Source organism: Hylobates moloch, unplaced genomic scaffold (genome assembly GCF_009828535.3).
Source record: "Hylobates moloch isolate HMO894 unplaced genomic scaffold, HMol_V3 SCAFFOLD_24, whole genome shotgun sequence".
In the NCBI taxonomy this organism is placed as follows: domain Eukaryota; kingdom Metazoa; phylum Chordata; class Mammalia; order Primates; family Hylobatidae; genus Hylobates; species Hylobates moloch.
In genome coordinates, this window is record NW_026652299.1 from 16138268 (window position 1) to 16153899 (window position 15632).

The following is a 15632-nucleotide window of genomic DNA, read 5'->3' on the forward strand; positions in this document are numbered from 1 at the left end:
ATTAATGCACAGTTGTACTGGTTCCATTCTTTAATTTTTCTGATACAGTCATGTATCGCAAAGTGACATTTTGGTCAATGATAGACTGCATACATGATGGTGGCCCCCTAAGATTATAAAGGAGCTGAAAAATTCCTATCACCCAGTTATGTCATAGCACAATACATCACTCACATGTCTGTAGCCCTACTGCGCTAGCAGTTTAAAAGTATAGCAGACAGTATATAAATAAGACTTGGTAATGATAATAAATGGCTGTTATTGGTTTATGTATTTAGTATGTTTTTAACTATTATTTCAGAATGTAGTCCTTCTGGGCCGGGTATGGCGGCTCACACCTGTAATCTCAGCACTTTGGGAGGCTGAGGCAAGAGGATCACTTGAGCCCAGGAGTTTGAAATCTGGCTGGGCCACATAGTGACACCCTATCACTACTGAAAATTAAAAAATTAGCTAGGTGTGGTGGCACACACGCCTGTAGCCCTGGATACTCAGGGGCTGAGGTCGGGGATTACTTGAACCCAGGAGGTCACAGCTGCAGTGAGCAGTGATTGCACCACTGCACTCGAGCCTGAGTGACAGAGGCAAGAGCCTGTCTTAAAAAAAAAAAGAATGTAGTCCTGCTACTTATTAAAAACTACAAAACAGATTCAGGGCCAGGGGCAGGGGCTCACACCTGTAATCCTAGCACTTTGGGGAGGCTCAGGTGGGTGGATCACTTGAGCTCAGGAGTTTGAGACCAGTCTGGGTGACACGGTGAAACCCTGTCTCTACAAAAAATACAAAAATTAGCCAGGTGTGATGTGCTTGTCTGTAGTCCCAGCTACTTGGGGGGCTGAAGTGGGAGAATTGCTTGAATCTGAGAGGTCAAGGCTTCAGTGAGCCAAGACCATGCCATTGCATTCTAGCCTGGGTGACAAAGTGAGACTCTGTCTCAAAAAAAAAAAAAAAAAACCAAAAAACAACTCCAAACCAAACACACACACACACACACACACACACACACACACACACACAGACTCAGGTAGGTCTTTCAGGAGGTATTTCAGAAGAAGGCATCATTATCATAGGAGATGACAGCTCCACATAGGAGATGACAGCTCCACGTGTGTTACTGCCTCTGAAGACCTTCTAGAGGGACAGGATGTGGAGGTGGAAGACAATGATGCTGAAGATCCTGAACTGCGTAGGCCTAGGCTAATACGCATGTTTGCAACTTAGTTTTTAATAAAAAAAATTAAAAAGAAAGAAAATTTAAAAATTCATAAAAGAAAAGCTTTAGAATAAGGATATAAAGAAAATACTTCTGTACAGCTATACCGTGTATTTGTGTTTTAAGCTAAGTTTTATTACATAAGAATAAAGTGAAAAGAATTAAAAAGTTTATAAAGTTACTGTAAGCTAAGGTTAGTTTATTATTGAAGACAAAGAAAAATGTATTAAATAAATTAAGTATAGCCTAAGTGAAGAGTGTTTATGAAGTCTACAGTAGTAAAACGTCCCAGGCCTTCACATTCACTCACCACTCACTGACTCACCTAGAACAACTTACAGTCCTGCAAGCTACATACATGGTTAAGTGCACTATATCGGTGTACCATTTAAAACAATCTTTTGGCCGGGCACAGTTGCTCACACCTGTTAATCCCAGCACTTCTGAAGGCCGAGGCGGGCAGATCATGAGGTCAAGAGTTTGAGATCAGCCTGGCCAACAAAGTGAAACCTTATCTCTACTAAACATACAAAATATTAGCTGGGTGTGGTGGCACGTGCCTTGTAGTCTCAGGTACTTGGGGGCTGTGGCAGAAGAATCACTTGAACCAGGGAGGCGGAGGTTGTGGTGAGCTGAGATCGTACCATTGAACTCCAGCCTGGCGGCAGGGCGAGGCTCCGTCTCAAAAAAAAAAAACAAAAAAACAAAAAAACAAAAAAACAAAAAACCCAAAAAACTTTTATATCATATTTTTACTGTACCTTTTCTATGTTTACATACGTTTAGATACACTAATACTTACCATTGTGATATAATTGCCTACAGTATTTAGTACAGTAACATGCTACATAGGTTTGTAGCTTGTAGGCTATACCATATAACCTAGGTGTGTAGAGGGCTACACCATCTAGGTGTGTGTAAATACACTTTGCGACATTCACACAATGACAAAACCCACTAGAGATGCATTTCTCAGAATGTATCTCTATCCTTAAATGATGCATGACCATATTTCTAATGCAAATTAAAATGTCATCAAGACTATCTTGATTTATTTTTCCTTCCAGAGCTATTAGTATTAGTTATGAAGTTCTCTTAATCTGACCTAGTTTGGGGTGAAGAATAAATACCTAATCCAGTATTACAGAAGTATGTGGTAAGTTAACTTTAACAGTGTCATGGGCTCACTCACATTCTGCTCTTCTGATTGGGTTATCTGTAAAAAGAACAGAGATCTGTGGAGATCTTAAAGAGTGCTCATCTCATCTGAAAACCAGCCAGGCATAACATTCCTAGGTTAGTTTTTAGCCAAGAATCTCTCAAGTTTACTGTAGATCTCCTGTCTTTGAAGCATTAAAATAGACACAATACATATGGGATCCCTTAACTGTTCCTGGAGGTATCAGAAAGTAATCTAAATCCTGAGTTTAGGTATTTTCCTTTAATTAAAAAAGGTATCTTTTTTTTTGAGACAGAGTCTCACTCTGTCTCCCAGGCTGGAGTGAAGTGGCGCAATCTCAGCTTACTGCAACCTCCACCTTCCAGGTTCAAGCAATTCTCCTGCCTCAGTCTCCCGAGTAGCTGGGATTACAGGTGCCTGCCACCACACCTGGCTAATTTTTTTTTTTTTTTTTTGGTATTTTTAGTAGAGATGGGATTTCACCATGTTGGCCAGGCTGGTTTCGAACTCCTGACCTCAAGTGATCCGCACATCTCGGCCTCCCAAAGTGCTAGGATTATAGGCTTGAGCCACTGTGCCTAGCTAATATCGCTCTCTTTTTTTAATTGAGATGGAATCTCACTCTGTGGCCCAGAAGTGCAGTGGCACGATCTCAGCTCACTGCAACCTCTGCTGCCCGGGTTCAAGCAATTCTTGTGCCTCAACCTCCCAAGGTAGCTGGGATTATAGGCACCCGCCACCAGGTCTGGCTAATTTTTTTTTGTATTTTTAGTAGAGATGGGGGTTTCGCCACATTGGCCAGGCTGGTCTCGAACTCCTGACCTCAAGTGATCCGCCTGCCTCGGCCTCCCAAAGTGCTGGGATTACAGGTGTGAGCCACTGTGCCTGGCTGCCAGTATCTCTTTTAAGGCAAAAATTATTAACACTATTTTTGGTATATAATATATAGAGATGCAATGTATATGGCAACAACAGCAAAAGGATGGAGAGAATGTAAATGGAATTATACTGTTATAAGGCTGCTACATTTTACTTGAAATTTCAATATTAACTTGAAGTAGATTTTGATAAGGTAAAGGTGCGTAACACATTCCCTAGAAAAACACACACATTCAGAAAATTCAAGGGAAGGTACCTAAAAAGACAATACTCAAGAAAGTGAACTAAAGTGCTCAGTTCGGCAGCATATATACTAAAATTGGAACAATACAGAGATTAGCATGGCCCCTGCACAAGGATGACACGGAAATTCGTAAAGCATTCAATATTATTAAAAAAAAAGTTCAAATAATAGAAAATGCAGGAAAGTAGAATAAAATACAGATAGGGCAAATAAAAAAATAGCAATGTGGCATACCTGAATCTAACCATGTCAAAAATATATTAAATTTAAAGGGTCTAATGACACTCCAATCACTGTACAAAGAGGCAGAACCCAACTAATAACCATACATGAAAGACACTTTAAATATAGGGGTTGCAAGTAAGATAGAAAAAGATACACCATTTAAATGTTACTCAAAAGAATGACACTATAATGTCAGATAAAATAGGTTTCAAGAAATACTATTAGAGACAGAGAAAAACGTTATATATGAGTCAATATATCAGGAAGACATGATAAATATAAATTGTTTAATATAGCTTCAAATACTATAAAAAACTGATAGAACTTAAAAGGGAGATAGACAAATCCCAAAACAATAGAATATGAAATCAATGATGACCAGAGTAAATGAAAAAACATCCCATGCTCATTTAAGACTGGAAAACTTAATATTGTTAATATGGCAATAATATCAAAGAGACCTACATATTCCACGCAATACCTATCAACACTCCAAAGGTCTTTTTTGCAGAAACAGAAAAGCCCATTCTCAAATTCATATGGAATTGCAAGGAGCCTGAATACTAAAAACAATTTTGAAAAAGAGCAGAGTAGGCCGGGCGCGGTGGCTCAACGCCTGTAATCTCAGCCCTTTGGGAGGCCAAGGCAGGCAGATCACGAGGTCAGATCGAGACTACAGAGAAACCCCGTCTCTACTAAAAATACAAAAAATTAGCTGGGCGTGGTGGCGGGCACCTATAGTCCCAGCTACTAGGGAGGCTGAGGCAGGAGAATGGCATGAACCCGGGAGGCGGAGCTTGCAGTGAGCCGAGATCGCGCCACTGCACTCCAGTCACTGCACTCCAGCCCGGGCGACAGAGCAAGACTCCGTCTCAAAAACAACAACAACGACAACAACAAAAAAAAACAAAAAAAAGAAAAAGAAAAAGAACAGAGTAGGACTACTCACTCTTCCCATTTTTAAAAGTTACTACAAGGCCACAGCAATCAAAACAATGTAGTACTAGCAAAACGATAGAAACACATAATGGGTAAGGTGAGAGCCCAGGAAAAAACCCTTACATTTATGGTCAACGGATATTCGACAAGGATTCCAAGGTTATTTAATGGGGAAAGAAAAGTATCTTCAACAAATAATGCTAGAATTACTAGATATATACTTGAAAAAGAATGAAGATGAACTCTTGCCTCACGCCATATTCAAAAATTAACTCAAAATGGATAAATGACCTAGGAGCTAAAAACATAAAGCACTTAAAAGACAGGACAACAAATTCTTGGATATGACACCAAAAGCACAAGCAATAAAAGAAAAAATGGATAAAGTGAACTTTACCAAAATTAAAAAACTTTTGTCCATCAAAGAACATTATTAAGAAACTAAAAAGACAATTTTACAGAATGAGTGAATAATTGCATATCACTTATCTGACATGGGTCTAGTATCCAGAATATATAAAGAACTCTTAGCTCAATAACAAAAAGACAAATACACACACACACACACACACACACACACTTAATATATATACACACATACTCCAAAAAACTGAAAACAGGTATTAAAAAAATACATGTACCTACATATTCAAAACAGCACTATTTACAGAAACAAAAGATGAAAACATTCCAAATTTTGGCCAGGTGTGGTGGCTCATGCCTGTAATCCCAGCACTTTGGGAGGCCGAGGTGGGCGGATCACTTGAGGTCAGGAGTTCGAGACCAGCCTGTCCAACATGGTAAAACCGTCTCTACTACAAATACAAAAATTAGTTGGGTGTGGTGGCTCACGCCTGTAATCCCAGCTACTCGGGAGGCTGAGGCAGGAGAATCACTTGAACCCGGCAGGTGGAGGTTGCAGTGAGCAGAGATTGCACCACTGCATTCCAGCCTGGGCAACAAAAAGAGATTCTGTCTCAACAACAAGAACAAGAACAACAACAACAACAACAACAACAACAACAACAACCATTCCAAATTTCAACTAATGGATAAAAAGGTAAAGTAAGAATAGTGTGAACAGATCTTTAAGTGTGAATACATTTTAAGTATGAATAGTGTGCCACTGTGTGTGTGTGTGTGTGTGCAGGCCTATGCTACAATGTAGATGAACTTTGAAAATATTATGTTAAGTGAATGAAGTCAGACACAAAAGGTAACATGTCGCCTGATTCCATCAATATGAAGTATTCAGAATAGGTAAAACCATAGGAGACAGAAGCAGATTGGTGGTTGCCAGGGGCTGGGAAATGGGGGAATAAGTAGCAACTGCCTAACAGGTATGGGGTTTCTTTTTTGGAGTGATGAAAATGTTTTGGAACCAAACAGAAGTGGTGGTTGTACAACACTGTGAATATGTACTAAATGCAACTAAAATGTTCACATAAAAATGGTTAAATGATTCATTTTATATTATGTGAATTTCAATAAAAAAATCAAAATGCCTTGCCCCACAAAAGAACCCTGAACAAAAAACCACATAACACTAAAATATTAGAACACAAATTCTTGGCTCACTGCAACCTCTGCCTACCGGGTTCAAATAATTCTCCTGCCTCACGCTACCGAGTAGCCAGGATTACAGGTGCGCACCACCACGCCCAGCTAATTTTTGTATTTTTATTAGAGATGGGGTTTCACCATGTTGGCAAAGCTGGTCTCAAACTCCTGACCTCAAGTGATATGCCCCCCTTGGCCTCCCAAAGTACTGGGGTTACAGGCATAAGCCACTGTGTCTGGCCCAAAACTTTGAAATCTTAAAGAGTAAGCTCTCTGACCACATGTAATTAAAATAGAAATCAATAACAAAAGGTATTTAAAAAGCCCCTAAATATTTGGAAATTAAATACTTCTAAGTAAGTCATGGGTCATAAAAAGTCCTCTCAAAAGAGAAAACATTTAAAACTAAATAATAACGAACATACTACATATCCAAATTTGTGGATAGCACCAAAATGCTGCTTAGAAATTTGCAGCATCAAAAAAAAAAAAGAAAAAAAGAAATTTATAGCATTAAAAACTTCTATTAGAAGAAAAATCTAAAATCACTGAAAATAAAATCATAAAAATTAATGAAACCTTTGTTTTTTTTTTTTTTGAGATGGAGTCTCGCTCTGTTGCCCAGGCTGGAGTGCAGTGGCTCAATCTCAGCTCATTCCAACCTTCATGACCCGGGTTCAAGTGATTCTCCTGCCTCAGCCTCCCCAGTAGTTGGGATTACAGGCGTGCACCACCACGCCCAGCTAATTTTTGTATTTTCAGTAGAGAAGGGGTTTCGCCATGTTGGCCAGGCTGGTCACGAACTCCTGACCTCAAGTGATCCGCCTGCCTCAGCCTCCCAAAGGGCTGGGATTGCAAGCGTGAGCCACCCACCACGTTTGGCCCATGTTTTTTTTTTTTTTTTTTAACAACATCAAAAGACTTGATAAATCATCTGGCTAAATTAATAAAAAACAAAAAAGAGAGAGCAAAATTACCAATATCAAGAAATAAAAAGTGGATACCACTAAGATCCTAAAAATATTAAAAGCATAAGGGGATATTAAGAATAATTTTATGACAACAAATATGAAACATGAAATGGAAACAAAGTATGAAATTTAGTCCAAAGAGAAAAAGAGAACTGGAATCGTTTTATATCTACTAAGAAATTAAATTTGTAATTTAAAAACCTTCCCTGCAAAAAATCTCCAGCTATAGATGAATTCATTGGTGAATTCTGGCAAACATGTGAGAAGAAATAACATCAATCCTACATAAACACCTTCAGAAAATAAAGGAGGAGGGAACAATGCCCAACTCATTTTAAGGCTAGTACCACCCGGATACTACAACCAAAAATACAACAAGCAAACTGCAGACCAATATCCTTCATGAACATAGATGCAAAAATCTTTACCAAATATTAGCAAACTGAATCCCACAATATATAAGAAGGATACTACATCATAACCAAGTGGGGTCTGTTTCAGAAATTAAAAGTTAGTTAAACATTCAAAAGTTTCGCCACGTTGCCCAGGCTGGTCTCCAACTCTTAGGCTCGAGCCCAGCCTTGGGAGTCGGCCTCAGCCTCACAAAGCGCTGGGATTACAGGCGTGAGCCACTGTGCCCAGCCTTACCATTTTATTTTTACAGCGGATTTACACTTTATTGTGTTTCCCTTAGGTTAGTTTTTTAGAAACCCATATCTCTCGGTCAGAAAAAAAACGCCTCAAAGCTCAAATACTTTACCAACCAACTGGAGCATTTACCTGTCATATGGTTGCTTAGCATGTGCATGAAAATCTCCAGAGGAGGAAAGATGAGTATATGCTTTGCTTATATACTCTCACAAATTCTCTTCATGAGAATGTAAAAATAAGTTCTTTGAAGTTAAAACTGATCTTAAGTGAGAGGTTTCCACAAGAAAGAAAAGGTTAAAAAGCAATATACCTGTGGTGATGGCTGCTGAATATATCCCTGCTGCTGGTGCACAGGCTGGCTGACAGGATGACCAGAGGCAGAATATCCAGCAGTAGGGACTGGCTGCCCAGGTGGTAGGGGAGGAGGAGGAGGAGGTGGTGGCGGTGGTGGAGGAGGATGTGGTGGAGGGGCTGCTGTCATGATATAACCAGACTGCTGTGGAGACTGAAGAACCACAGTGGACTGGAACATGGCGGCATGAGGGTCAGAACCATCAGCAGATGGCTGGCGAGCAAGACTCATGTGGCTAAACTGAGACCCAAGGTTATCCTGCTAAAAAACGAAGAAGTCAAAAATTAGTAAGCCTTCTACACATAGGCCAAACTTATCAAAGAAAAATACTTCCTATTTTTAAATAAGGTGCAATAGTACACATTATGGAAAGTATATATATCAACAACAGCAATGACGTAACAGGGTGAAGCGTCAAAAAAATGACAACTCTATTGTTGAATATTACAATGCCATCATCATAATTTAAAAAATATATCTAATGGGGATGTACAGCATGCAGAAAAGAGTAGGGTCCAACATTTCACATTAAAAAATGAAGACATTTATTTAAATGAACATGAAAGCAACATTAGAATGTAGAAGTGAAATTGGCCAAGTTCATATTATACAATTAATATTTTCTGAAAGGACTTCAAAGACCAAGCAATGAGCAAGGTACTAATTAGTATTTGCTTTTAACTATCTCCCCTCTTCCTAGAAGGCAAAATTCAAATTCTATGCATTTTTGTATCCCTAACCATGAAAATTACTTGCAGAAATTAAATACATAAAATCCAACTACACAGTCCTTTCTGTAATATTTCAAAAATAATTTGGCCACACATTCCATTCTTTCCTTGTGTTTTTCAGTCTGTTCTGGAAGTCAGATAATTTGACAAATGTAATTCAAATGATAGTTTCCTATGCTTTTGGTAAACGGTGCCCTACCAAGACAAGGGTTATGATTTATGTGCTATCTGACAAACAGTTCTCTAATTCAACAGGATAAGGACCAGCTCTTATTGTTCCAGAAAAATATCACTGAAATGATGATATAGGGTTAAAATGCTCCCTGTTCCCGAGAAACCACAGACTGGCAACAACATATACCACATTTTGTTAAAAGGTCAACACTGAAAAAAATGACTTACAAAATTGTGGCAATTGAGTCATCATATCAAAGTTGACATGTCTGCAGTTTCTAGATCTGCTGGATTTTCCAAAGTAAATTAAGGCTATGGAGAAGATAAAGGACTGAAAGGAGACACCTGATTTAATGATTGAAAATACATGGTTTTTCTCTTCCCAAACTGTCACTCTGACACTCTTAACACGATTAGCCTAAGTGAATGGTGTCAAAAGGAAAAAAATGTACCTATGAACTGTAATTCCAATGTTATATGATCAAATATTTTTAACAGAAGTACCATAACTGTATACCACTCTCAGAGTCACCTTGGAAAAAAGTCATTTTCTTATTCCAATAAAAATTGGGGCATACTTTGGATTGAAGAAAGTATCATTACTTTACAGTCACAGATTAAATATCCAGAAATCTTCTTAGAAAATATACTTAGAAGTCCTGGCAACTACCCTACGAACTGGTACTGGGTCTACTGGACCTACAGTGTTGGGGAGAAAATAGAATGCCTAAACCCAGATGAAAGCTGCCATCCCAGGGCAGCACAGACCCTGCACTGGCCTCAATGAGAAAGTTGCTAAAACATCTTAGGACTAGAATAATCAACCTGAAAATTCTTTCGTTATGAAAAGCAGGAAAAGGTTAAACAATCACCATAATAAGCCACTATAACCAATATTTTATGGAACAGAATAAACTATTTCTAGTATGAATTAGAAATACTTTTTTTAGATACATATGTAAACCTGACTCAAAAAAAAATCACAAAAGATCATATTACATTAATGACACTCTTGAGCATTCATCACACATCCACCCACAGAAACAACGCAGGAGGTGAATAGAGATATAGTACCACGGAGTATTGCTGGGTGGGTGAGACTGGCAGGAGCGGGGATGGGTAAGGGGCTGTAGAGTACTGAACAGGCTGTGAAGAGGACTGCAGAGGACGAACAGGCTAAAGAATAACAGGTTGGCAAACAATGTTAATGTCAGAATAAAACGTTAGAAGAATTGCATAAAACGGAAATTTACACTTTTTTGGCAATAGCTTTAACTACATTTATAAAGTCATTTAAAATATAACAACATAGGAAACAACAAAAACAATACAAAGTGAAGAAACTCTAATATAGTAAAACTCTCAAAAACATGTACGCCTGAATTTATTACATTAGGAGAATATTTTGCAATAAAATATTTCTTTATTATAGATTAATGGGAACAGGTGATTTAGGCATTTTGAATCCTATTATTTAACCAAGACCCCTGGGTTAAGTCAGTAAAAGCAAAACTACTTCTCGTTATTTCCTGGTTTTATGCAAGGGCTGCCCTATTTTGCAGTATAACGCTAAATTATAAATGAAAAACTTCATTCTTACTATCAGACAGTAATAACTTACACAATAACTATTCCAATTACCCTACTGGTAAGGTAAAATTAAGCAGTCTTTTGGGACCAAAGCCCCTAACTTTTAGCAATTTTATAAGAAAAATGCACTGGGTAAAAAAATATATCCCAGCACTTTGGGAGGCCAAGGCAGGCGGATCACGAGGTCAGGAGATCGAGACCATCCTGGCTAACACGGTGAAACCCCGTCTCTACTGAAAATACAAAAAATTAGCCGGGCGTGGTGGTGGGCACCTGTAGCCCAGCTACTCGGGAGGCTGAGGCAGGAGAATGGCATGAACCTGGGAGGTGGAGCTTGCAGTGAGCTGAGATGGCGCCACTGCCCTCCAGCCTAGGCACGAGAGGGAGATTCCGTCTCAAAAAAAAAAAAAAAATACATATATATATATATATAGTGGGAACTATTAAGAATAATAGCCTAAGGAACAACACATATATACATACAGACACATGCACACACACACAAACACATCTCTTTTATATAAGGAAGATAAACACTTTCTTTGTAATTAAACACATTTCTATTAAGATAGTACATGTTAGGAGCTGAGAAACTAGTTACTTAAAATCTCTGGCCATTAATGAAATACTCCTGAGTTTCAGGAAAAAAAGGGTTTTATGTTCCCAGGGGCACTCAAGAACAGGTGTTTTTTTAAAAAAAGTTGTAATCACTTTTCAATCTTGGGAATACAGCTGGTCATCCACAAACTAAAATTGCATCTGTTTAATTTTCTCATATTTATACTGTTTATTACAAAAATGGTAATATACATATTGGCTTAAAGACTATAGCAACCCACTTTACAGAAGGCAATTAGACTAAGGTAAATTAAGTAACTTGTAGACAGCCACATAAGCAAGTAGATGAGGAACCCAGGGAATCCTACTTGATAAAAACTCTTAGTTAAAATGTATATTCATGCATCTCCTTCCGAACAATATCTCTGAATATTGTCTTCAGAGACAATACTTTAAAAATGTTAGATAAACTAATGGAATTAAGATTGTTCAGGCAATAATTTAAATAGACAACTTCTATGTCAACTAAGATAGACATTGTTTGTCTATGACATCATAGATAGATAACAGATACTGATTTGAGTTGCACTTTCACCACAAAATCAACACAATGGTTTCTAAAAAACAAAAGCTTAGATAAGCTTAAAATAAAGCAAAAAAAAAAAAGCTATAATTAAAGCATTAAAAAATCTTTCAGTAAAAGCTGAAAGATCTATAAAGTAGCCTCTAGTTCCTCAGAAAACTCATGGATAGAAATAAGTGAGCTTCCTAACGGATAGTACATATTATACTACATGAGGTGCCATAGCTTTAGAACTCTCAAGAACAGGCTACTTGGTGTGTTACTAAGTCAGATAACCATTAAGACATAACTTTCAGAAGACTTGATCTCCTATGTGTCAGATGAAACAAAAGTTTCAGTCAGCTGGGGGATTAAGCAAAGTACTATGAGCACCAAGGGTATGAATTAACGTCTTCCTGAGTTTCAGAGAGTAATGAAAAAAACTGTGGGCTAGAAGATTGATTGATGAAAGTGAAATTCTGACACCATTTAGGGAAGAAAAAGCCTTAGCACATCCTTTCCCTACTCGAATTGCAACTGGCTGCAAAACAACATCCACCTAAAGTAATTGGTTTTATGTTAGGTCTAAGAAAAGTAGCCCTTCTGAAGGCTTTGGAAATCATTGCATTATTTTGTTTGGTTATTTGAAATCTCATTGATGAATTATTTCAGATTGTGCAAAAGGTATTTATTGAGAGTCAGTTTTCTTTGAGTCTCTGTTTCTGGATCTGATGATGCATTACCTGAACTTGGAGCAACGCTAGAAAAATAAGTTATGGAATTTGATGAATATCCCAAGAATTCAAATTATAGCTCATTAAAGCATCTGTTTCTAAACTAGGTGGCCTACATCTTCATTTAGAACTGTCTCTTATCACTAAATCAGACAAAGTTCTAAGAGATAATAAACTGAAATATATAATACAGATAAATCCCAGAGTTTTTTAAAGTTGCTAGATTAACATTATTTCCACCGAAATTTAAATAAAAATGAAATCAAATGAAAATTAGTGTTTTAAAGCTCCTGGTGAAATACACGGCACTGCAAAGTCAACTACCTGACAGCATAATAAAGAGGAAACTCTTTGGGACCAAGCTGACTGAAGCCAAGGCAGAGAAAGCCAGGGAAGAAGTTTTATGCAAGCTCATTGTATGTAACCAAATGGGATTGGGAAGGGAATACGGGAGTCTGTGGAAATAGTTTTAGGCAATCTCTTCTACATACATTAACTGATTTGTATGGTCTTAGAAGTATATCCAAAACCTGTAAGTTCTTCTTCTTTTTAAAAAACTGCCTTGCCCAGTATTGGGAGTCTTAATTGCCAGAAGTACAACTATTTTTTATGACTTTCACACCATTAAATAATGTAATTAAACTTGTATGTTCTTCAACCCTGCAATACAAACGATATCACTTGTGAGCAAAATTAATGAAATTTCTCCAGTTCAACTTTATCATCATACTTCTTCTTCTTCTTCTTTTTTTTTAAGGGATACTCACTTATTTATTTAATTTTTTTTTTTTTTTTGAGATGGAGTCTCGCTCTGTTACCCAGGCTGGATTGCAGTGGCCTAATCTCAGCTCACTGCAACCTCCCGGGTTCAAGTGATTCTCCTGCCTCAGCCTCCTGAGTAGCTGAGACTATAGGTGCACACCACCACGCCCAACTAATTTTTGTATTTTCAGTAGAGACGGGGGTTTCACCATTTGGGCCAGGCTGGGCTCGAACTCCTGACCTCAGGTGATCTGCCTGCCTCGGCCTCCTAAAGTGCTGGTACTAGAGGTGTGAGCCAACGCGCCTGGCCCATCATACTTCTTTCATACAAAATCACTCTGAATGTTTTCACCAATGGAATATTTAGAGTCTTGCAGGGAAAAAGAGGTACAACTAACTACATAAACTTTAATATGTTAAACAATCTTTAAAAGTTAGAATAGGCTGGGCGCGGTGGCTCATGCCTGTAATCCCAGCACTTTGGGAGGCCGAGGCGGGTGGATCACGAGGTCAGGAGATCGAGACCATTCTGACTAACATGGTGAAACCCAGTCTCTACTAAAAATACAAAAAATTTGCTGGGCGTGGTGGCAGCCGCCTGTAGTCCCAGCCACTCGGGAGGCTGAGGAAGGAGAATGGTGTGAACCCGGGAGGCGGAGCTTGCAGTGAGCCGAGATCACTTCACTGCACTCCAGCCTGGGTGACAGAGCGAGACTCCATCTCAAAAAAAAAAGTTAGAATAAAAATCAGAGTTCATACTGGTATAATCAAGTTCCCCAAAGATGGATAATACATCTGTAGGGGAAAAAGACTGAATGTGAAAATGAATGTGTAAATTCTAAACATTTTTACAAACTCAAAATATTACTGAGAGTACTTTTGGGAATTCTAACTCAGAACTGCTTTGTCTTTCATAGGGTAGGTAGAATGGATGAAGAGTACCTTGTAGAACCTGAGCAGCCTATCTCAGTTTCTTCTAACTGCTTAATCTGTGGAATCTTAAAACAACTCACTTTGCTCATTGGGCCAATGAACAATCACAGTTTTGTTTTTATTCCTCCTGTTGTCCATTTCTTGCTGTTGTGAAATAGGGATAAAACACTCACTAGACAGGCTTGTAAGATTAAAACAATTCCCTTCTTTCTAATATATTTCCAGTATTTATCGGGGAAAAGCCTTTGAAGTTATCTCTCTTTTCCTATGAGTAGTGAGTGGAATACCACTGGTGGCAGAATATTAAAGTTCTAAGAGATACTTACTTAGACTATCTCAATTATAATTGGCAAATTTAGTCCCAAATATGTAAAGACAAGTCAACTTAGCATTCTGTAATCATGGATATGTGCACCTGTGAGAAAATGTGATTAGCTGCTGGTTGTTGAGGTGGGGCTGGCAGAGGTGGCTGTGGAGGTCCAGGCACTTGGGGTCTAACTGGTTGTTGAGTCATAGGAGGATTATACACAACTGGACTCCCATCTGGGTTTATGAAGGGCTGACCTGAAAAATTTAAAAAGAAGGAAAAAAAATAACTTAGAATACAGATGGAAAATAGGTCCTTTTACTAGCAATTTACAAAGCATGTCCAAAATCCTTTAACCACAATCAAAAAAACCCCTAATATTTTGAAAACAAAGATTTCCTTAGGTTGGGAAATGCCTGCTCTGACATGAGGCTATTAATAGTCTTTATTTCCCTCACTTAGAGTAAATATTCAAATGTTTTACTGCATTTCTTATTATGGGGTACTGGCCCAGGCTGCTAGTGAGCTTAATTAAATTAATTAATTTATTATTATTTTCTTAGACGGAGTCTCACTCTGTTGCACAGGCTGGAGTACAGTGGCACAATCTCACCTCAGTGCAACCTCTGTCTCCTGGGTTCAAATGATTCTCCTGCCTCAGTCTCCCGAGTAGCTGGGATTACAGGCATGACACCACACAGGGCTAATATTTTATTTTTAGTAGAGATGGCATTTCCCCATGTTGGCCACGCTGGTCTCAAACTCCTGACCTCAGGTGATCCATCCGCCTCGACCTCCCAAAGTAATCCTAGCCTTATTTCATAATATGTAGTATTTTCTGAAAAACTCTGAATTACGAAACGCATTTAGCCTAAGAAATTCAGTTAAAGGATCGGGGTCCTATAAGGCTATATTTCAGTTCAAAGAGAAAATGCTTGGCTTCAGGATATTGGAAAGTTATTTATTAGGAGGTAGGAAATATCTAATTTTTAGGCCACATTACATATATTTCACTAATAAAATTAGAACTGGATGAAAAACTAAAATAATTAATAGCTTCATGCTTC

The 15632-nt window shown here is 38.3% G+C and overlaps 1 protein-coding gene and 1 non-coding gene across 22 annotated transcripts in view; one reads left to right on the forward strand and one right to left on the reverse strand.

Moving 5' to 3' along the window:
• R3HDM1 (R3H domain containing 1) overlaps positions 1–15632 on the reverse strand; it is a 199715-nt gene that overhangs the window by 68324 nt on the left and 115759 nt on the right. For 10 of the 21 annotated variants that reach the window (XM_032145789.2, XM_058434340.1, XM_032145779.2 and 7 more), the window contains 3 exons: positions 14674–14822; positions 10194–10295; positions 8173–8475 (listed from right to left, as the gene is read on the reverse strand). In XM_032145789.2, coding sequence (XP_032001680.1) covers positions 8173–8475; positions 10194–10295; positions 14674–14822 — 554 coding nt within the window. The remainder of the gene's footprint in view (positions 1–8172; positions 8476–10193; positions 10296–14673; positions 14823–15632) is intronic. The other 11 variants (XM_032145802.2, XM_058434349.1, XM_058434348.1 and 8 more) reach the window with 3 other exon arrangements.
• On the forward strand, positions 3562–3665 carry LOC116463056 (U6 spliceosomal RNA). The gene has a single exon (XR_004246529.1). It is a non-coding gene; the product is annotated as a U6 spliceosomal RNA (small nuclear RNA).